This window comes from Enhydra lutris, unplaced genomic scaffold (genome assembly GCF_002288905.1).
Source record: "Enhydra lutris kenyoni isolate GAN:26980312 unplaced genomic scaffold, ASM228890v2 scaffoldscaffold48, whole genome shotgun sequence".
Classification (NCBI taxonomy): Eukaryota; Metazoa; Chordata; class Mammalia; order Carnivora; family Mustelidae; genus Enhydra; species Enhydra lutris.
Window position 1 is genome coordinate 2,086,288 of NW_019154132.1, and position 22,930 is coordinate 2,109,217.

The 22,930-nt window shown below is 38.2% G+C and overlaps 1 protein-coding gene across 1 annotated transcript in view; it reads right to left on the reverse strand.

The window, feature by feature from the left end:
• The window catches only part of LOC111156715 (GDP-mannose 4,6-dehydratase), a 628,939-nt gene that overhangs the window by 278,833 nt on the left and 327,176 nt on the right, over window positions 1–22,930 (reverse strand). Inside the window, exon 7 of the mRNA XM_022517761.1 lies at window positions 20,992–21,119. Coding sequence (XP_022373469.1) covers window positions 20,992–21,119 — 128 coding nt within the window. The remainder of the gene's footprint in view (window positions 1–20,991; window positions 21,120–22,930) is intronic.

Here is a 22,930-nt window from a genome sequence, read left to right on the forward strand (position 1 = left end):
CAAAAGAAAGTGTCAAAAATCATTGCAGGCAAAGTGAAGAAGTTCCCCAAAGGGAGATAATGGTAGAAAAATGGGTTGGGGGAAAAAAAAGAAAAAAGAAGAGATGAAGTACAGGAAAGGGAATAAAGGCATCAGGGATAGAGGTAGCATGGCATAAGAGTAGAAAACCCATTCAAACTCCATTAGAACTACTACCCACACACACTCTGGGCAAGTTACCTCACCAAGTTGAGCTGCCTTTCTTCACGGCCAAAATGGGGATAAAAACACCTATTCTGCAGGGCAGCTGAGAGGAGCAGAGGACTGGCTTGGAAAGCTCCTATCACCTATCACATGGGCATTCCAGGAACTGACAACACAGGTAGGGTGCTATGACAGGGACACACAAAAAAAGGTACTGGTGTTGACCTGTGTACCTGTCCATACATGCAGCTAGGGGCTTTGGTGGGTGAGCACAACCCTGAAGGGTGTCTGGGACCATGTGTGCAGGAGTCTCTGAAAAGGAACGCCCAGGTGGCTGCGAGTGGGTGCCCTCCACCATACTGTAGCATTGACTCCTCTCTTCACAGAGCCACAAATAAAGGCTGTTCTAAAGATACAGTCATCTTTACCTAAAACTACTGAATGAGTGATGCTTGTGACAAGGATTAATAGAACTGATGCTCTGTGATTAGACTTGAGGTTGAAGCTGCTAAGCACAATTGTTAGGTAAGCAGCACATTAGAGACTCTTCAGAGGGCTATCACGTTTCAGAGCTGGCTTCTCATAACAACATGCATATGTAGAGCAACCATCTTGTGGGTGGTCAGTCCGCCATTCCTGCGAGTGCTCAGTCACCAGCTCTGAGGTGGGGTGAGCCAGGATTTAGGAGGCAAGTGCTGAGCATGGCAGGAGACACTGCACTCGATTGAAATCCACAGAATCCCTGAGATTCTTAGGCACTATTCAGGCTACACCAAAACACTGCAAATGAAATAACCAGGGTTGAAGTGAACATTAGCACCATGAACAGAAGCCAGCAAATTGTAATTCTCTTACGGCCCTTCCTTTTTTTAAGCTAAAGTGAAAGTTACCTGAATACATCTATTCACTGATTTTGGAAACTAAACTCTTCACATCTCTGTGATTCTCTAGTTTCTCAAAGAGATTTTGAAGGTGGCAGGTTACAGAGCCTTGACTGAGAAATGCTGTACATTTACAAAACCTATTTAATGTAGGGGACCTGGGTCTGCAAAGCAGTCCTGCAGCTCCCAAAGCATTCTGTGCTGGAGACGGGGGGCAGGGGGGGCGGGAGGGCGCTCTGTCCCTTGGGAGCTGCCTTCTCATCACAGTGAGCCAGCAGGGCTGAAGGGGTACGCTGAGTGCTCCCTGTTCTCTGTAGGTCAAGGTTACCAGCACCACAGCTTGCAAGGTCCTTCTCACCAGTCATCATCTGCCCAATAATACTGAGACAGCAGGAAGGGGTAGCCCCAGATGCTGCAAGGAGGCAGGAGTCAGATGGCACTTGTCCCTCTGCCCGACCGCAGAGGGTGAGTGCTTAGGCACCCAGAAAAGCTTTGGCCAAGTGCTGCCAGGATCCATCACGTCCTTTGTCAATTTGTGAATAGGATGATGAAGGCTGAGGGAATATGTCCATATGTTTGCACCGGCAATCTCACCCTTAACATCATTTCCTGTTTTCATATATGTGGTTTCTCTCCCATTTGATTCTTGGCTTCTAGGGGAAGATAGCCATACGTGCATGGGAGTGAGTGTGCATCTGTGTGCCTGTGGATGCATCGACATTAACTTCAACTCCCCCTCCAACACACACTCAGATATTTTAAAACTTCATGTGACGCAGAGGAAGAAGATGACAAACCCGGGGATGAGTTCTCACAAATCAAGGACCACACAGTTCTGTGTACCAATTTTCAGAGCAGAACTTGCATAGAATTTAAACAAACAAACCTGGCACATAGCAATAATTGTGACCTAGGCATAGAGGTAACTTTCTACAAGGATTTATAAATAAGTTTTGTTTAGGTAATCAAAGACCAGATACCTGCTCTGGGCTAGTACAATGAAGTAAGGAAAGTATTATGAACACTCCTAGGAATGTCCTAACTTCGAGGGGGTCTTTCAACTGAAATAGGTGTACGTTTTTCCTATAGGGCATAGTGTATTTATTTTCCCAGATGAGTAGGCCAATAATTTCATAAAGCAAATATCAGTGATTTGTTCACTGTAACAAAGCAAAGCTGTCACAGAACTAAAACATAAGTTTTCCCACTGTCCGCCAGTTTGGCTTCGGTGGAGACACACGTTTTACAAAAACACACACAAGAAATTCAAATTAACGTGCAGTTATAAAGAGGATGTTGAATGTTTCTATATTAGAGTTAATACCTGATTAATAAATGAGCTATACCATTTTTTGTACATTCCTTTTCTTACACCACCTAAGGTTTCTCTTTGAAAAGGAGTTTTCGAGTGTTGACCAGTTTTGTTCTGAATTTCTTTAGGGAAAAAATATTTATGGGAATCAAAAATTTCTTTGAGATGCATGTAATTTGGTTTGTGATATAAACTTCAGTAAAGATGGTATCACATTAATGTCATGACCCCAGTTAACAGAACTATCCAGAAAGGAACAAAGAGGTCATGGAAAGTAAATCACTTTGTTCAGCCATAGTTCTTTCCTCTTCTTGATTTACTTCTTCTGATCATCACTCTGATCCTCAAACAATGTCATGGCAATTGAAAGCATAAATTGTTTACCCCTCAGCTCAAAGACTAAAAAGTGAGATGGAGAAGTATGGACTTTGTTGGGGCTATTTGCTCATACACAACTAGACAAGTATTGTAATGGTCTCTAGTACCCTTTTCCTTCATATTTTTAAATAACTAACAATGAGAGCAGAAATCCAAGAATCAGGAATCCTGGGCTAAAAATCTCAGGTTTGCCCCAGACCCATGGCTGACATTAAAGGCAAACCATTTTAGCTTCTAGGGGTGTTAAAGCATCCACTACTCTGTAGTTAGGAAAGCTATACCAACTTGTTCAGAAAAAAAATAGATTGAAATCCTCGGAAAAGAAGATGCTATGTAAATGGAAGAAAGACAAGGATTCACCTGAAACCTTAGTATATTAATCATACGAATAAAGTTATAAATGTTTAATTTATTTGTCTTGCTGTCCCTAAGAATAAAAAGAACACACCATGAGATTTGATGAAGTTCCTTTTAAACAAAGAGTTTTGGGTTTTGTAACTGTGAAGTTTGGCAGTCTTCAAAATTGAGTGGAATAAATCGTACAGAATAATGCAGCTAAACTGTTCTCCAAAATTAAATAGATTCTTAGTCTGAAGTTAAAGCACTTAATTAAATTTAGTCCAGAATTCCAGGTGACAATTGAGTTTCTGCCTACCTCTGAATCACCTGTCTAAAAGAACAGTCACAATGAATCTGTCTAGTCTAAATCAAATACCTAAAGATATATACATACCCTGTTCTTAATGGCTAATCCTATGTTAACAACTACACGCTTTCTAAGGTCCTTTACTTTAAAAATTCTGGGATTCTCTGGATGGCAAAAGGATCTTGCCCTAAGGCTTAATCTGCTTTCTTTAACTGGTATCCACTGAATCACAGTGATTCTTGTGTGACTGCTTTTCCCCAAGGGTAATCTGTATTCCAGACCTCTGACGATATCCACTTGAGCACGGTGCTGGCTACCAAAACCTCCAAAACCTCCATGAAAACTCTCACACTGGGAAAAAACTGGGAAGAAAGTCTGCCTGCTCTGTTGAATGTGAAGGGACTGCTGGGCTGTGGTCCGTATCCGTTACTAGTGGGACAAAGGCCACCGACATCAAGTCACATATCACTACAGAGAAAAATGAAAACTTGCTTATCCAAAACATGGCATCATACAACCATCCACAGATGAATCCATTTTCTCACTGATGTACTTCTCCAGGATACCATTAACTATATGCATGACTGCTGGTTTTAAAACATGCAACTCTGTACATAAAGATCTACAAATCTACAGAATTTGTATATCTAAAAATATACAGAATTTGACTGCATTGTTGTTCACTACAGTAGGAGCTAGTTTGGAAATGTGACTGGAATGTGGCTAATCTGAGTTGAGATTGGCTGTGAAGTATAAAATACATTGTTACATAAATTGTAAAAACTTAGTAACAAACAAAAAACAAAGAATATAAAATGTTTTTATAATAATTTATATTTTTTACACATTTAAACAACATGTTGGATATATAAATTTGGTTAAATAAAATATAGTATTAAAATTAATTTCACCTGGTTCATTTTACTTTTTTTAAATGTGGCTACTAGGAAAGTTAAAATCATATAAAATTAAATGGTTTGTATGTGTAGCTTGAATATTTCTATTGGATAGTAATGTTCTATAGAATTTTTTAGCTTGATAAGGAAAAACAAATAAATGTTAGCTTAAATTACTCCAGAATAAGTGAGGAAAATTGGGGTAAAAAAGATGAGATTGGGCTGTATAAATGATTTGCATCAGTGAGGAATTTTACAGGGTCAAAACATGAAAGCATACTCTGCATCCCTGAAAAAAAAAAACCCCACATTTTATACTAGATGGTAAATAAGCCTTTTATGGAAAACGTGTTTATTAAACTAGAATCGTATTCTCAGATTATGACTCTTACACTATGTAGGACGCTAGCTCCCTCACTCTGCAGAGGAGAAAGTTAAGATACAGGATAGGCTGATAAAGTGATTTGCTTGAAGCTCCACAGCCTAGTGGGCAGCAAGCAGCAGAGCCTGAGGACCTGAGACAGCAGGAGGCACATGGCCTTTTTATGTCAGGCTATACCTTCACCTTCACCACAAGATATTCTCAAGACAAGCCAGATTTCATGCTCTATTTGGAGAGAAGTTCCACAAACATATATTTTGTTCTAATAAAACTAGCTCATGAGGTTAGTGCCCTCTAGGAAACATATGACAGAAGAATTTCCCTGGGTGAAAAGTTGGTTTTGTGCTTTAGGAAAAATCACAGCTAACTTGGGAGAAAGGGCATTTAACTTCATCACAAAAAGTTCACTGCATTAACCATCACTTAAAATTGTTCTACAACAAAAAATTGTTCTACAACATTTGTGACTGCTGCAATGATTTCTGCATGAAGATGGTCTGGCTTATTCATCCTAGTTACTAAAGTACCTCTTTCAAAGTGGTCTGATATGGGATATGTTCCCATAGTCTGGCCTCTGCAGTCGGGGATACAGTGAGGATCTAGTTCATTTCTAACATAAAGAAAACAGCAATACATACCATATATTTGATCTGAGTAATAGACAGAGCCATCCAAGAGTAATGTTTCTAAAAGTAACAAGCTTTCTCTACATACTGATTCGAGTAACCAGAGCTAAGGAAACTGTCTCCAGGGACATGCTAATGTCCCCCAAAGAAGGCCAGTCAGAAAGTTCAGCTGTTCTATCTTTGGACCATTAATATTGGATGTTGAGTCAGGCTACATCCCAAAACACCTACAACTGAAAAGTAATTCTTCTCAAATGAAAACTGGCATATTAAGTGTACCCTCTGGGTTTGGGGAATGTTTCCCATCCCAAAATAAATTTTTAAGCACAAAGAGACAGTTAGAAATGGTCACTCCACTGATAACTATGTTTTATTCAGTAATCTGTGAAATAAGGGAAAAATGGCAAAAAAAGGAAAAAAACCCAAATGCAGAATTTTACATTTTAATTTCCTTGTCCCTGTTCTTTCTTCCATTTAAAAAAAAAAATGTGCAGTTTGTCAAAAGAATGAACAAAAATCACAAGAGTACGATAGGCCTTCCATGTTGCATTGGCTCATTTTCAAGGGAAAAGAATTATAGCAGAGAAAGGATGTTGCCACATGTATACAATAATAGCATTAACCATTCTGACTTGCAACATAAATTGAACCATTAAAGGATTTAAATGTTCCTCATTAACTTTTATGAGCCTCAATTTTTAACTTTTTCTCTTCCTCTTAAAATTAAAAATGAGCATTCCCTTCAACTTTGTACACTGTCAAGCAGCATTCAGGCTAAGCAAGTTCTTGGAGGGACAAAGACTAACATAGGAGGAAAAACACTACAAATAGCTGAATTCTCTGGTGCAGAGTGTCTTTCAGTGTCCCCCATCATAAAAAATAGTAAGTCTGAGCTCGCAGTTTTTAAACTTCATGGAAGAATCAGATTTCATAGTCGTATACTTTTATCATTTACCATCCCTAATCACCAAAAAATTAAGTATTTTGGAGAGGGCTTTTTTTTTTTTTTTTTTTTTTTAGTCCGTTCTATGTGTAGGCATTAGGTTAAGTACTTTATTATCTTATGTAGTAAAATTTGTCCCCAAATGTAATGTCTATTGCTTGATGAACATGATACCTATTTTTTTTTTTAACATGATACCTATTTTAAAAAGAGAGAGAGAGAGAGAAATACCATGAGGGTCTTCCTCTCTCCAGAGCTTATGTATCTGAGTTCCATGTAATATCGATGGATGGATGGATGGATGGATGGATGGAAGAAAGGAAGGAAAGAAGGAAGGTAGTCAGGCAGCCACATACACAAATAAAAACCTTTTGATTCCACATTACATTAAAAAGCAGCATTTCAGAAAAGAGAAAATAAGGGCATATATGGCAAGAAATTTTTCAAAATCTTTGGAATGTTACAACATAAAAATACAGAGTTTCACCTCCTTATACACATACTCTGTGGAAATATATCCAATTCCCAGATGATCTCTGAGTGCACTAAAAGGCCAAAGCAGCATTACAAATCACCTATCAAAAGCAGATTTATCATCCCTTTGGTCACACAAAATAGAGAGTAGAGAGAATCCTTCATTTACAAAATTGGCTTACTGTTATTGTTAATTTGATCCTTTAAGAAAACTAGCTATTTTACAAAAACACACACATAAATATTAATTAGCCATAAAAAAAGAAGGAAATCTTGCCATTTGTGACAACATAAATAGACCTTGAGGGCACAATGCTAAGTGAAATATGTCAGAAAGAGAAAGACAAATACTGTATGATTTCACTTACATGTGGAATCTAAACAAAAACAAAAACAAACAAACAAAAAAAACTGAGCTCATAGAGATAAGAGATTGGCAGTTGCCAGAGGCAGGGCTTGGCAGCTGGTGAAATGGGTAAAGGTGATCAAAATGTTCCATTATAAAGTTTCATTATAACTCACTTACAAGTAAGTAATGGGATGTAAGTTACAGTATGGTGATTATAGTTTTAACACTATATTGTATATTTCAAAGTTGCTAAGAAAGTATGTCTTAAAGTCCTCACCAAAAGAAAAAAAAATGTAACTATATATGGTAATGGATGTTAACTAAATTAGACTCACTGTCATGATCAATTTGCAACATATATAAATATTGAAAAATTATGCTGTATACCTGACACTATTATACAGTGGACCCTTGAACAATGCAGGGGTTAGGGGCATCGACACCCTTGCACAGTCAAAGATTCATGTATAACTCTGACACGCCCAAAACTTAACTACTGACAGCTTACTGTTAACTAGAAGCCTTACCGGTAACATATACAATTGATTAATACATATTTTGTCTATTATATATTGCATTCTTACAATAAAGTAAGTGAGAGAAAAGAAAATGTTATTAAGAAAATCATAAGGAAAATACATTTACAATGCTGTACTATATTTATTTTTTAAAAGGTCTCTGTAAAAGTGAATGCACACAGTTCCAACCTATGTTGCTTCAGGGTCAACTGTAATGTTACATGTTAATTACAACTTAATTTAAGGGGAAAAAAAAACCTAGTTACCGTTAACTGACTCTTAAGAAAACTTGCATATTGTAAGCATGTCTCAATTATATTTTCAGTCACCTTAGCTTGCAGGCATGTGAGTTTGGTAGCCCATTATCTAAAAGACATTTTATAAGCATTTTCTTCTTCAAAGAATAGAATGGTATAATTCTTTTCAAAAGACCGTATTTCAGTCGCAGAAAAAAATAATGCTATGTCAAAATGACAATAATATGCATTTTTTTTTCCACCTTGGAAACTTTAGACTTGAAAGAAGCCCATAGTGTAACTTTTCCATCACTCCTGTTGAATTCTAAGACCACCAGTGTAACAGCACCACTCGGAAAACCACAGGGCTGGCCTTGTTAGAATACACATAGAGTTGCTGAGGAACAGGAAACGAAGCCAGATGGTTCTGCTGAGGGAAGCACTTTTTTTCTTTATAAAACCAAAAAAGCACTAATAGGTCAAACTAAAAAATGCAGATATGGTAAAACGGAAAGCTAACAGGGAGATTTATGTAAATAAGACAAGCACAGTTTTGCATTATGTTCCCATCCATACCAGTAAATGGATGTTGAGGGGTGGGGGAAGGAAGGAAAACACAGTAGATCTATACCATAGATCTGAATGGTTTTCTTGATGGGGAGAAAAGCTACCAGCAATCTTTAAACAGGCACTGTTGCAAAATTTTGGAAGTCAATAGCATACGATTTGGGTTAGACTGAGCACCTATGAATTATCACAAAAATGATTAAAAAAATAAACCTTTAAATACAGAGTCTAAAATAACTACAGTCTAACTCTGGCTTCTTGAACATCCAGTTTAATGTGGTTGTTCACAATCACATGAAGGTCAACTGTAGTACAGTACTCAACACACACCTCTGGGGTGAGGCCAGGAGAAAAGCATCGTGCTGCAGGTTCCCTGTCCCTTGCTCACCGTGGCCTGTGCAGAACTATACCATTTGCAAATGCACAATGGGACAAAGGTAAGTGTCTCCTGCAGCACCTGGTCTCTTTTCTTCTTTGACCAGAAAAAGAGGCTGAGAGACTAAAACCGTGGCATCATGATCTCCCTTACCAAGCAGGGTGGCCATGGGCCATGGCTCTGGCTAACAGAATGCTAGAGCTGGTCCCCCAGAGATCTGCAGCCTTCTCTTCCTTGACACAGTCCTTAGGGGATTTGCAGAGGACAGCTGGGACTGTTGCCACCCTGGAGTCATGAGAGAAAGAATGACCAGAGTCTGGCCCTCGCATCTATGAATTGTGCAGTGGCTTGCACCTGCCTCTGGACTTTTCATGGTGAGCAAAGTAACTCCTAGTAAGCTGTCACTTGTGACTGAGTGTAATCCCTAACTGATGCAGGAACCACCTAGATGATGAGTCTCCACAGCCATGACAAAATGCATCCTACAGCCATTTCATTGGTCATGTGATCTGATGGATGGAAGTGACCACAAAAGACTGCAGTTATGTTCACACTCTGAACCAGCTGTGTTTTGTTATTTATTTACTTATTTCTCAGAAAGAAAGAGAGAGAGTGAGCACACACAATCAGGGGAGTGGCAGGCAGAGGGACAGACAGGCCCCTTGCTTGGCAGGGAGTTGATCTTGGGACCCTGGGATCATGACCTGTCCCAAAGGCAGACACTTAACCAAATGGGCCACCCAGGTGCCCCTGAACCAGTTGTTTTATCTCAAGTCTGTGAGTATTTCTGAATAATGAATTGCTTCACCTGTTAGAGGAAGGCACGGGATCAGAAGATGTATCAAATTGTTTAAGTTTTTAAATTAAATGAACCAATGAAGCCAATCTGGTTTTAGGTCTATTCCTTCTCGGGTATTCATTCATTCCATAAAAACACACTGAGCACATCCTATGTTTCAGATGCTCTGAAGGGCACTGGGAGCTACAAAAGAAGGTCAGCACAGTGACCAGACATCGAGAGCTCTGTGTGTAAGAAAGCTGCCCAGCCGACTTGGGATAAGGGCTCTGGTAGCAGGGACTCAGAGAGATCTGAATAAAGAGTGACAGGACTACAGGGAAAATGGTCAATCCTTGTGGTTAAGTGGCTGGGGAAGAGAGTAAACAAAGGAGGCAGCTCAGAGTGATCCCCAAAGTAGAGCAGAATTTTGAGAAGAAATGAGAAGTCTGGCTAACCACCTCTCAAACATGCTACAAAGCTGAAAAGTAAGCTATACCTGAAGATCTTAAAATTCTTGCTGGTGTGATATCAGCAAAATATCAGCATGATACCACAAAAACTCATGTGATAATCATGGTTTTCATGTAATGTAGGTTTTCATGATCACGATGTTTTTGCTACTCTATTCTATATGGAAAACACAGCTGTAGGAAAATGAGAGGAAGCCCACTAGCCACCTAGTCACAATATAATGCTGTTCACGCAGCGCCGAGGGCACATCAAGTAGAAGAGGGCATACCAGAGTAGTTAATCACGCTTTAAAGAAAGGTTTCATTGAGCAAAGCCGGGTGGTTAATACTCAAATCCCTGAAAGTGAGGGACTTTGCTAACCAAGGACCCTCCACCTAACACATCAGTCAAAGGGATACAAACATGGAAATCCGAACTCTGCTTGAGAAAGACATCATGTGAAGGTGCACAACGAAGGAGAAGCCCCAGTGCACCGGCCATTGAAATATTTGAAGCACGTTTGGGAAGTCACATTTTGCAGTCTCTGGATGGCTTTGTATTTGCACTAAATCAAGAAGGAAAATTATTGTACATTTCCAAAACCATCTCCATCTACTTAGGCCTCTCACAACCCCCTCACCTGATGAGCACAAAGTCGCAAGGAGTCCCTGTTTAATCAAAGATGCTCTGTAATAAGAATCTTTGATACCACCTTACCCCACCCACACAGAGAAAGAGACAGCCAGAGACAGCATGTGTAAGATGGAGGCAGGGGCGGTAGGATGGAGAGGAGAGGGACAGGAAGGAGGAGAAAAGGAGGAGTTGGTGCAGAGGGAAGGGGTGAAGGTAGGAGAGGGAGGAGGAGGAAGGGAATATCAGGGCACAGTGAGTTAGAAAAGATCCTACTGACATGCTTAACTAAGCCAACACAATTTCTTTGAGTCTCACTAGACTTCTAACATCCCGGAGCCCTATATCACGCGCAATTAAACAAGCAAGCCAGTAATTCATTAGGGATAATTTTAATAGATGATTCATTTGGCCCAGCCAGTCAATGACGCTTTGGTTTCTCAAAGGCTCTAGCAGATAGTTAACTACAATGAAGCTTTCAGCTGTCACTGACAAAAGGCAATGGAATTTAAACCACCTATGCCATTTCTTCAAACTTTTTCAGTTTTTTTTGAAGATAAGGATCAAATGAAATGATTTCTGTTAAACCTGTATTTCCTGTACAGAGTTGATATCTTCTTCAAATTATATGATTGTACAACTATTAAGCCAACACTTATTGCAGAGGAAGTCTCCCAATTAGAATATATGACCTGGCCCTTTAATTTTTGGCTCTCCATATGTTTTAGAGTTTCTTTCTAACTCAATTTCTCTTATTTGCACTCTTTGTTTCACAGAATGGGTAGAAGGCCGGTAGTAAAAATGCAAGTTCATTTGTAATTCCTAGTGGGGTAATACTTGTTACAAAGTCAAATTTTGAAGTTAGTGAAAAAATGGCTTTAAAAATCTCACAAGAATGACTCAATATACCAAGAATCAACCCAGAAACATTGTGCTGTTTCACTCAAAGGGGCTGTGCTGAAGAGCCAGTGGGGCCAAGGCTGGAACCCACGGTTCAATACGAGGCAAGGGCACCTCTTTTCAAAGCCAGCTTTTTCATATGGAAAATGCAAATAATAATTCCTCCTCTCCTAGTCACTAAGATTTGTTGGCAGAATCAAATCCAAAGATGTATATGATAAAGCACTACACAAATACAAGAAGATAACCTTCAGGGGGTTAAAAAAAAGTCTGGTGAAAGCTCTTTGTATTTTGTTTTTAAACCTGAAATTTAAGATCCAATGAAAATCAGCACGTAATTCTTGACCTAAAGGAGATACTGTAAGAAAAAAACATATGAAACCATGAAGCCTCTGGGATTTTGATCTTTGCAAGGAGAGAGAAGCCAGGGCCACACCCAGGATGAGTATTTGTATTGTGTGGACATGGTGACAGAATGGCCAAGAGGCAAGGGCCTCGGTCACCTTCCTGGAATGCAACCTGCCTCCTCCATGCTCCACCCAGGCAACCCACACACCATTGCCCCTGGGGCGGAAGCACACCACTCCACTGCTTCATGAGTCAGAAGCTGGAGGATGGACCTGGGAACAGGGATCTATGCGGCCTGGGGAGGAAATGAAATTACACACTCAGAAAACCCAAAAAGATCCTGTGGAATACTTCTCTTTTCTGCTCGCTGCACAGTTTATCTAGGTTTTCTACAGCTGCCATCACGGAACTCCATATAAGAATCTTTAACTTTTACATGTATTTAAAAACAAAGTCCTAGGGCACCTGGGTGGCTCAGTGGGTTAAAGCCTCTGCCTTCGGCTCAGGTCGTGATCCCGGGTTCTGGGATCAAGCCCCACGTCGGGCTCTCTGCTCGGCGGGGAGCCTGCTTCTCCCTCTCTCTCTCTTCCTGCCTCTCTGCCTACTTGGGATCTCTATCTGTTAAATAAATAAATAATCTTAAAAAAAAAAAGTCCTATTATTAGAAAGTGACCTGCTGTGTGTGTGTGTGTGTGTGTGTGTGTGTTTTGGGGTGAGGGGATACAGCGGACTGGGAGGAGGGACAGGAATGGAAGAGTGAAAGTTTTCCAAAACAATAGAATCTGTGATGGAAATCCTGCTTTATCTAGAAGAATCCTCTATCAAATGACAGTCAGGAAAACTGAGAAGAAATACAGTGAGGACCACACAAGTAAAGAGGTTTCTGAATGAGCAGATGTCAGCGTTACCAGTCATACTGAGGGGCACTTGATCTTGTAAGCTAATGCCACTTTCGTGATTATTAAAATTCTGTTTGGTAAATCATTCTTTCATTCTGCTTTTTCCATCTGCTCATATGTCTATCTTTCTTTTACAAATAGGAATAGAGTCTAATGATAGTAGAAGCTGCAGATAACTGGGAAACCTACCACAGTATGAGAACATATGGGCACTATTGAGTTTTCCTTTACCATCTGTAAGCAACAAGACAGAAAACTGCTTGAAAACATTACTTCCTGGAATCAAGTAAATCAATCACAATTGAAAACTAAACGTGGTAAGATCACATTCAGTAGGGAATATCTTCTGCTAAGTTTAGAAAATAATCCTTTAATAATGAGAGGAATAAAAGACATTTCATATATATTCATTTTTATAAATTGTATAAAGAAATGGTCAAATAGAGAGAGTATTTATTGGGAATCTGCTACTCTATACTAAGCATGTTGGGAGGCAATTACAATAATGAGAAATAATATCCACTTCCTGCCTTCAAGGAGCTTCCTTGAGAGAGACTGATACTAGACAACTAACCACATCATATCCTATGTTTGTGGAGGAATGGTTTGATTCTCAGAGATCTCAATCTACTTGGATTCTTCAGGAAGTAATGAAAAGTAATAAGTAAACCCAATCTTTTCATAATATGAGGAAAAAAATAGCAGAAGTGATCTCAAATATTTTACTTGACTTTGAGAGAAAGCTGGGAAGCTATACTAAGGAGTAATTCTATCTCTTTAGGAGCTTGACTATTTCCATGGGAGACTCAAATCAACAATGCAATGGCAGTTTTGCAAGGGTTTCTCAATTTTGCCTCTAAGTAATACTGCTTTTATAAAACTATACTTGTAAATTAACTAGGCTTGGTGGAAGCCCCAGTCTATCTTTTCTATAATGAAAAAGGGATCTCACATAATGGTATCCCAAATTTGTTCATTTGGAGCATATTTAGCTTACATGTGTAGTACCTCCAGTTTCTGGAACAACTGTAAAAGCTACATTGGAAATGTGACCCCAAGAGGATGGTGGTGGCTTTTGAATATTCTTGAATCATAATAAGGCACAGAGTAAAGAATATAGAACAAAGTCAATCACTTACTTTAAAGCTATTTAACTGGCAAGTCAAAGTGGCAGACACTCCATTCCTGCACAGCATCTATTCCCAAAAAGGTGTATATGCCTCTTGGTCTTACAATTGCTGCCCTGGGTGAAGAGTCCATGGGACAAATCAAGGTCTCCAGCACAGAGACTGCCCCTGCGTTCAGATCAAATTGCTCTACAAAGCCATCAGCTATCAGCTTTCCTAAACTCAGTAGGTAGAAAAAGAAATAACTGACAAATGCAAATGATGTAACACTCAAGAGGGGATCAAAATTTTTGCCTTACCTAGAGAGAAAAGATAAGGAGAATCTTTGAGACTTCACTTCTATGATTCTATCGCAGAAAATAAGCAGAGATGTTTTCTAGCATGATACACAAAAGCAGAAAATAAAATGCATGTCTTCACCTTACAGAACATTCTATTTGGAAGAGGATTTTTGCTTTGTGGCTTTGGATGTAAAGGTAAAATTAACATGCTTGTCTTAAAGGGTCCCATAAGGCTAAGCTGGGAACCTGGAGCATAGGCTCCTGAGGGCAGCAAAAGCCCCTTTAAGTGGTCTGAGAAAGTCACAGAAAAGGGCCATAGGCCCGGGCTCTGTGAGGACAAAACACATAATTTTAATAAATGATTTCCTGTAAAAAAGCAGGTAAGTAAGATAAAACCAAATAGTACTTGAGAATGAATGTAAAAATGAGGGTTTTGACTCTGTGTGTGTGTGTAGAGGAATGTGTGTGTATGAGAGAGACAGTAATTTATGGGCATTTTTGGGCATGAGACACATTAAAGTAGTAAATACTTGCAAATCCCTCTGTCCTTTCCAGAGAGCACTAATATAAAAATGAAGCATTTAATATTAAAGATATATACCTTCTACAGGCAAAATCATCACTAAAGTTAGGTGATGTCATAGTTTATAAGAGGCAATTACGTGTATATCACATGAATAGGCTTGTTATTAAAGTTAAATAGCCAGTTTTCATTTGTGGGCAGAAGCAGGTGTGAAGTGGGCGGCACCAGGGAAAGGAGAGACAGCAGAGAGAAGCAGGAAGGACAGAGGAGAATGTGAGGAAGTGCAGCTCAGCCAGGACTGGGGACAGCACACAGGCGGTGGGCAGGCCCCTCTGGGGGTGGAAGGGGAAAGCTCGCGAACCTCAACGGTACACTTTAGACGTAAGTAAATGAGTGTGGTAATCTAAGTAACAGGAGGCTTTTTTACTGTTTTCCTAAGACTATTCTCAGGAATAGAACCGCGACTTTCTTGGTACAAGCAGTCGTTTCATGATCCACAGCGGTATGATGACATTTAGCATCAGTGGGAGTGAGCAAAGGGTGGAGTACAAGCTTCTACCTTAATGTGGTTAATTGCTACCCATTAGAACTTAAATGGCATTTACACGAAGTTTCATAATCCATTTCCACGGGCACTGTATCTACTGAATATGCAACTCCACGCTGTATTCATTTTCACTCTTTCACATAAATGCACTTATACACATTTGCCAAGCACTACTTTTCTAACTTAATGTCAGATGCTCAATTTTAAATTCTTAAAATACAACTGAAAATATGATCGAAAAATGCATCTACCTCCTGTTTCTTAACTATCTATGGATGAAAACTAGATGAATAATCCATCTTAGAAATTCTGCTGGTGTACTCTTCATCACTGAGACAACAATTTAAACAGAGCCTAGAGTTTCTGGGATTTGGGGGGTTGGTCACTCCTGTGATGTCATCCCTCATCACTCAAGACCTGGCCAGTGGAAATGAGGCAACTATGACTTTTTGCATTTCTGTTAAGTGAGGCCTTACCTAAGATTCTGGCTCCATGAACACTTTAGAGAATTGAAACACAACAAGATATGGAGCTACTCTCCTGAACAACAATAACAACAAAAAAGTAACAGTTTGTTGACATTGTTGCAATAAGTAAGCTTTACCTTAAATAAAATCTCAAGAAAGTTTAGATGGCATCCTTTTCTTCCAGATTTGTGTGAATTAACGCAGGAGGCAAAATGCTAGCAGCAGACTGCCAGATGAGGAAGAAAGGAAGGGGAAACACTGGTTAATTCTCCCCAGCTCTGGCAACAGTATACTTCCCCCACTACCAGGGGCTCCCTGGCTTTCCCCAGGTCTCTGGTATCAACAGAGAACTGAAAGCTGTAAGGACAGTTAAGTCATGTAAACGACAAAGGACAGCTAGGGAAGGACACCCTACTACCTATTTTCCCCAAATGTATCCTCTGCATCTTTGCCTCACATAGTCAATATAATGGGTTCAGCAAGATCTGATCACTGCCTCACCACATGCTCTCCTCCAGATATTTCTCTTCCCCCTGGACGATAAATGGCATAAAGAGAAAAGGGACAGAAGCAATGTCTTGTCTCTCTGGGAAATGGAAAGTGAGCCAGATCCCACTGCTTATGTCGCTGCTCCCCTCACATCAATGTGAATGGTTATTAGAATGGCTGATGTATCAAGCCTGGGCTGGAGTTTGGGCTTCATTCACCTCTGCTGGCCATGGTTTTGGGCAAATCATCCCTGACCTCTCCAACCCTCAGTTCCTTCATCTATAAAGGACTGTTGTATATATCGTGGGAGATAATGTATGTAAAGTCCTCAGTAAAGTTTCTGACACATACTCAGTGTCTGATTGGCAATTTTTATTATTTTTTTTCTAAAACAAGCTTTTTAAAAATTAATCTATGATCCCTGCCAAAAAAGAAGGAGGAGAAGGAGGGGGAAGAAAGGAAAGAAAGAAGGAAGGGAGGGAGGGAGAAAAGAAAGAGGTATGAGTGAAAGACATTATATTAAAATTCAGATGAATCTCAAAAATCCACCCCTAATAATTTGAATGTGCCCTGGATTGCCTTTGGGCCAGGAGAACTCTTCAAGAGCAACTGTATGGTCAGTTGTTGGCACTAAAACCTCATGATATTTTTAAAATGGCTTTTCACTGAGTCTTGGAAAAAGCTCAGACTTCGGTCACTTGATTATTCATGTATCCCAAGAGCAAGGACCCTCTTATGAGTGGTAAAAACTTAAAGATACTTCTAGTCCAGCCCTTGCCAATTAGCTCACCTTTCAGTATTTTCCAGCTATAGTTGTGTTCTAGCTAGTTTTATCAAGGTGGAATCACACTAGGATCTTGTTAACCAAACTGTTACCATTCATTTTAAACATATGGTGCCGTTTTTCACCCCTGCACTGCTAGATGTTAATATGTATTTTTTATTAAAAGGGTGGCAAAGTTAAATAAGTTTGAGGAAACTTTATTAATCTTAGCAGGCCACAGTGCATGCACATATCCTAAGTTTGGAGAAGTCAGTCCTAGAATAAAGAATCTGCTTACCTTTGTGCAATTTAGCATTAAGCAGGCTTACTGGGCTTTACACAAAGTTTAAAAGACTGTCATGTGTAGCAACTACAAGCATGACTATGGTAGGTACTGAACAGAAGATATGTGGAAAGACCAATGCTCCCTAGAGAAGTTAGAGGTCCTCTACTTTGCAGTTTTCAGGCACTACTGGTAAAATGTTGACTATTTTAATTTGCTTGGATGTGGTTAACAGCCTCCAGTGTGTTCTCATGAATACAAGGAGTTGCTTCAATGTATGTGGAGGGCAGCAGGCATGAAAACAGAGTGAGACAGTGTCATATAATTATGTAAGAATATAAAAACATTTTATAAGTTGAATTGTCAACTAACTATATTCCATAAGAAATGTAAATTCTTGATAATCTGTTTGTGTAAACTGAGTATTTAGAGCTCTGACCCATCAGCACTATAGTAGTTTTTAAACAGTATTTTTTTTTTTCAAACTCTAACAGTAATTATTAGATGTTAATTATAGAATCTGGGAAGAGGGTATATGGCTGTTCATGGTAAAATTCATTCAACAATCCTGTAAGTTTATCATAAAATATTGGAAAATATGTAACTGCAAAAACATTTGTTTATCCTGAAGTTCAATACAGTTTAATACAGTTTTTATATTCTTCAAGTTGAAATATCACTTACCCACTCAAATTAAGTTTTAAATCATTTTGATCTAGGAAACAAGACTATAAATGGATGTTAATGAACCTGAATCAGCAACAGGAAATGGCTTTGTATAAGTTGTTGTACAAATGTTTACAAGACAGAGGTAGATTCTAATCATGAATGTATAGCATATTAATGCTAATTTTTTACAGGGTTGTTATTATGCCCTTTTCACAGATGGGTAAACTGAGATATAAAACCCTAAGCAAATCACTGATACAATTAGGATCCCTACGCTCTGTTTGTCAAATGCTCTCTACTCTTCATCGTGGAAGTTCACCCATAAGTAACAAAATATAAGTCACTTAACCTAAAGATTAACCAGTACAATATGCTTGCGTATAAATGAGAAAGATTATGTAATTAAATGTGTGTAAATAAGATGCTATTATGACTTGTTTGATCTGTACTTGCCAAGGCTTCTATATTCTAAAGCTGATTATAGTGCCAGGATGTAGATATACTTTAAACAAACAATGCTTCTCTTTTTTCATTCTTACGCTTGTTGACTTTAATTTTGGCAACATCTACTTTTAGTCATAAGTCTGTGAAGTAACCTCATTTTAATACATTTAGAAAAGTGAGGGATGGTGATAGTTCTTAAAATGGCAATAGCAAACTATGAATTCTTACTTAATAATGACACTTTTTTTAAGAAATCAAGAAATTCAGACTTCTTTCAGGACCCATAAATGAGAACTATACAATGTTCCTTATCATCAAGATATAATGTGTTACTGTCTGAACCCCACGGGAATCCTTCATAGCAAAACCTACTTGTATTGTGGAACAAATCAGGTCTTGAATGCCAGTGAGAATGACTTAATTTTGTATGTCTGTTTCTCCATAAAATCTGAAAATTTTTACATTCTTACTGAAAGGCCAGAACATTTTACTTTTGCATGGATGTTTTGGCTTCTTGGGCTCACTGTACTGACACCATCCTGTCAAGGAAACTTCAAAACAGCATTTGGAAAGACCTTTTTGAAGTCTTTGAGCCAAAATGTATATAAAATGCTTTTATTATAAATGAAAACAAATGCAGCCCCTTTGTTTCAAAGTTTGAGCTGTACCCAGGACGAGTGCTAGGCTTGGCATTTTGGGAGTGAGATGATAGTACTGTCCTTCTTCCAGCTCCACTGAGCTCATGAAAGACTTACTCATTACTTACGTATTTATTCAATAGTGCTGGGCATTTTTTTCCGGTCTATTTTTAAAATGTCATTATTTTTTTTTAATGATTGAAAAAGTTTATATTCATTTCAAATATATGAAAAATACAAAAACATAAATAGGAACTAAACATAACCAGTAATAAGCATTATTAACATTTGGTATGCTGTTTCACTATCAAAATTTATTTCTAAGACTCCCCACTGAGTGTGGAGCCTGATGAGGGATTGATCTCATGACCCTGAGACCATGACCTGAGCAGAAACCAGGAGTCAGATGCTCAACTGACTGAGCCACCCAGGCACACCTATTTCTGGGTTTTAATATAAATTTCATTTTTTACCCTGGTGCAAAAAAAAAAAATTAAATAGAATGAAATTTGGTCTATTTGGTTCTGGATTTAGAGAACAAGAGTTTGGAAAAGAAGGTATGTGCAGATAGCTAGAATGTTACTTTTGAAAAAATAATGTATTCATTTTTATAAAACCTGCCTCATATTTTTAAGTAGGTTAGGCCATATAGGTTAGACAAAAGAGAGTTCCAGCATCTATTGATGACATCTCTTTTCTCCTACTTCTTAGAATTTCTGAAAGTATGGCCTTAAATATTTTTTAATGTAATGTTCTTAAAATGTATCTAATATCTACTGTATATAATAAATGCCTCTTTGTAAGGATAGCTTAGAAGAACATATTGAAATGATCTAAATGTTACACTGTTCATAATTTAAAATTAGAGCTATTTTTGTCCATAATATAAAATCTGTATTAGGTGTTCAAGCTTACAACATTTTTAATTGTTATAAACAAAAATAATAACACTGTCGAGACTAACCTCTGTGTTAGCAAGTAAACTACTTGTTTGCTTTCTTTCGTAAATGTTCAAGTTTCTTTTTGAATCGCATCAATGAACAAGGAAGCCAGATCCGGTTTCCCAGAGAAGAATCATTAAAGACAGAAATAGTTTCCTGAACACAGGAAATCTGTAAGCACCTAAACAAGGACAAGCAGACTCCAGGGAAAAAGACAATGTTACCAACATGCTCCTTTATGTCTGGCCACGGAAACCACCATGGATATTTAAAAGCATACCGATCAGGGAAAGGTAAAATATAACCATTTGCTTAAAAAAAAATCACACTGCTTATACATATAACATATCTAACCCAAACCAAAAATTAATGTGTATATAAGTCCCAAGAATGAAAACTTGAATTTCCCTTTAACTATATCCAGAATTATGCAACAGTATCATTATTAGCAACTCTCTTTTTAATGAACAAAATTCACTGGTGTGTAAAGTCATACTTTAAGAAATGTGTAGGGTGATAACCAGAGACCAAAAACTCCATAAGAATATTACTCTCAGAGGTACCTTAGTAGCATAATGTAAATCTGAAAGTCTTGAATTATATAAATTGAAATTAGGTAGTATTTCTTGAAGCTCTGAGAACTGCACCTTTATACTTAAAAATTCTTTCAGTTAGTTATATGTATATTGGGCAGGCAAGAGGGAGAAGGTGCAAAAAATGAGAAGGAGAAAGAATCTTTAGAAAGAAAAGAACACTATTCAAACATTTTTCATCCACCATCCAAATGAATGACCAATACCTTCATTTTAAATAACAAAAAGAACAACTGTGAGAAGTTTCCATATTCAAGGAACACTCAGTGTAATCCATAAGTAAAGTTGAACTGTGGAGCCTTAAATTGAAATTAGTAAGAGTTTAAACAAATCTGCGTAAGCAAAATTTTATATGCTACCACCTCTTGTAGGTCATGCTTTTCCACTAGAGGCCCAGCATTGAAAACACCAACTGATGCAGGTCTTTTTAAGAACATAATGAGTCAGTTCCTACCTCTACATAGTCCTTGGCATGGCCCCAATCTCGTTTGGCATCCAGATTTCCCAAGCTGAAACATTCCAGTTGTCCAAGGTAAATCTTAGCCACTGACCGGCTAATTTTTCGAGTAACAAAATTAGCTCCTAAAAAGAGATAAAAAGGTGTTTATCAGTATAGTACATTTGCCATTTAACAGTTTGGTGAACCAAACCCAATCTCAGCCTCTGGGCATTTCTTTCATTCTTATCCCCCGCTTCTTTAAAATAAGAATAAAAGAAAATGACCATTAACTGTCATTTAGATAAGTTAAGAAGTTCTAATTCTAAGTGTCACATCAGCTCTACTTTCATAACAAACATTTTTCTTTGGGGGACGTCTTAACATTCCTAATTTGCTGCTGCTATATGTGACCCAGGCATTAGGCCAAAGAAAAGCTATTGGAATGCCAGTTTTTAAACAGAAAATTCAAAAGGGTTGTATAAAGGGAAATGCCAGAATGGAAGATGGACATCTAAGACCACCCTGATTTTTTTAAAGAACATAAACAGCATATGTTCCTATTAATAAAGCTATTTTGGGGCTCATGGGGGAATGGGAGAGGAGAGTAACTTAGCTCACAGGGTATAACTATTTAAAGGAAACAAACAAGAAATGCACTTGAGTTGCCAATAAGTGGTGATTGTTCTTCTTTAGAAACCTGCAGAGCTCTCCAATTATAAATTATGACATAGTTCCAAGTCAAAAGTTTCCCTGTACCATACTTACTGAAATTCCATCTTCCAAATTCACTTCAGTACTATGTACAGAAATGGTCTCCTGAATTCGGCATAAATATTTTGAAACAATTGATGAAAGTGACCATAAATTGAAGAAAGAAGTGAAATTGTTTTATATTTTTTGGTCTTTAATGAAAATGTCTACGTTTAAAAGATTACAGAGAAGAACAAAGTTAAAAGACACTTCCGAGATGATTTTACCCAAGCCTCTGTTTCTAGGTAAGGTTATCACAAGTACCAGGTAATGCCAAAGTCTCAAGGTAATAGCACACATAAAGTCAATAATGGTTGCATACAGTTTAGATAGATTACTATCATAATTTATCACATTTCAATAACTTTAGCTTTGTTCTTTTGCAGATTAAAGCAGGGAGGTGAGTTATGATGAAAGCTTTTGGCTTCTAGAGAAACTGGCACGGGGATAAGGGGAATTTTTCTGAAGAGGTTTACTAAATTTTGGCAAGAACACAGCCCAGGGCAAGTGCAAACAGATACTAGATCACTTACTACAAAAATCTGGTGTACACATCTATACCAATACCATCATTAAAAATGACAATGGGGGGCGCCTAGGTGGCTCAGAGGGTTAAGCCTCTGCCTTCAGCTCAGGTCATGATCTCAGAGTCCTGGGATCCAGCCCTGCATCGGGCTGTCTGCTCAGCAGGGAGCCTGCTTACCCCTCTCTCTCTTTGCCTGCCTCTCTGGCTACTTGTGATCTCTGTGTGTCAAATACATAAATAAAATCTTTAAAAAAAAATGACAATGGGATTTCCATGGAAATCTAAAATTTTCAGTTTCTCTTAGCAGCTGATAGAGTATGCTTTGCTTCTTCCATGGCAGTTTATAAAACACAGAGCTTCTTCAAAAAAGAGCCTTTTGAAATGAGGAAATATTTAATAAGAGCAATCCTTCTCAATCTGCCACCCTTAGCAATCTTTTATTCTCTATGGACTTGTAATAAATAAATTTAAATTTATAATTAAATGTAGATTTCTCAATGTCCTTCCTTCTATTTTAATAACAGGACTAAACTATCATTCCAAATATATTAGATAAATTAGTGATGCCATATAATTAGATGAAGCTCCCAACATAAAATGGTTCAGATTATTCTCTTTACTGGGAAGCAAATATTTAGGGGTCCTCAGCAAGTATGTGACTATGTTCAAACAATCTAT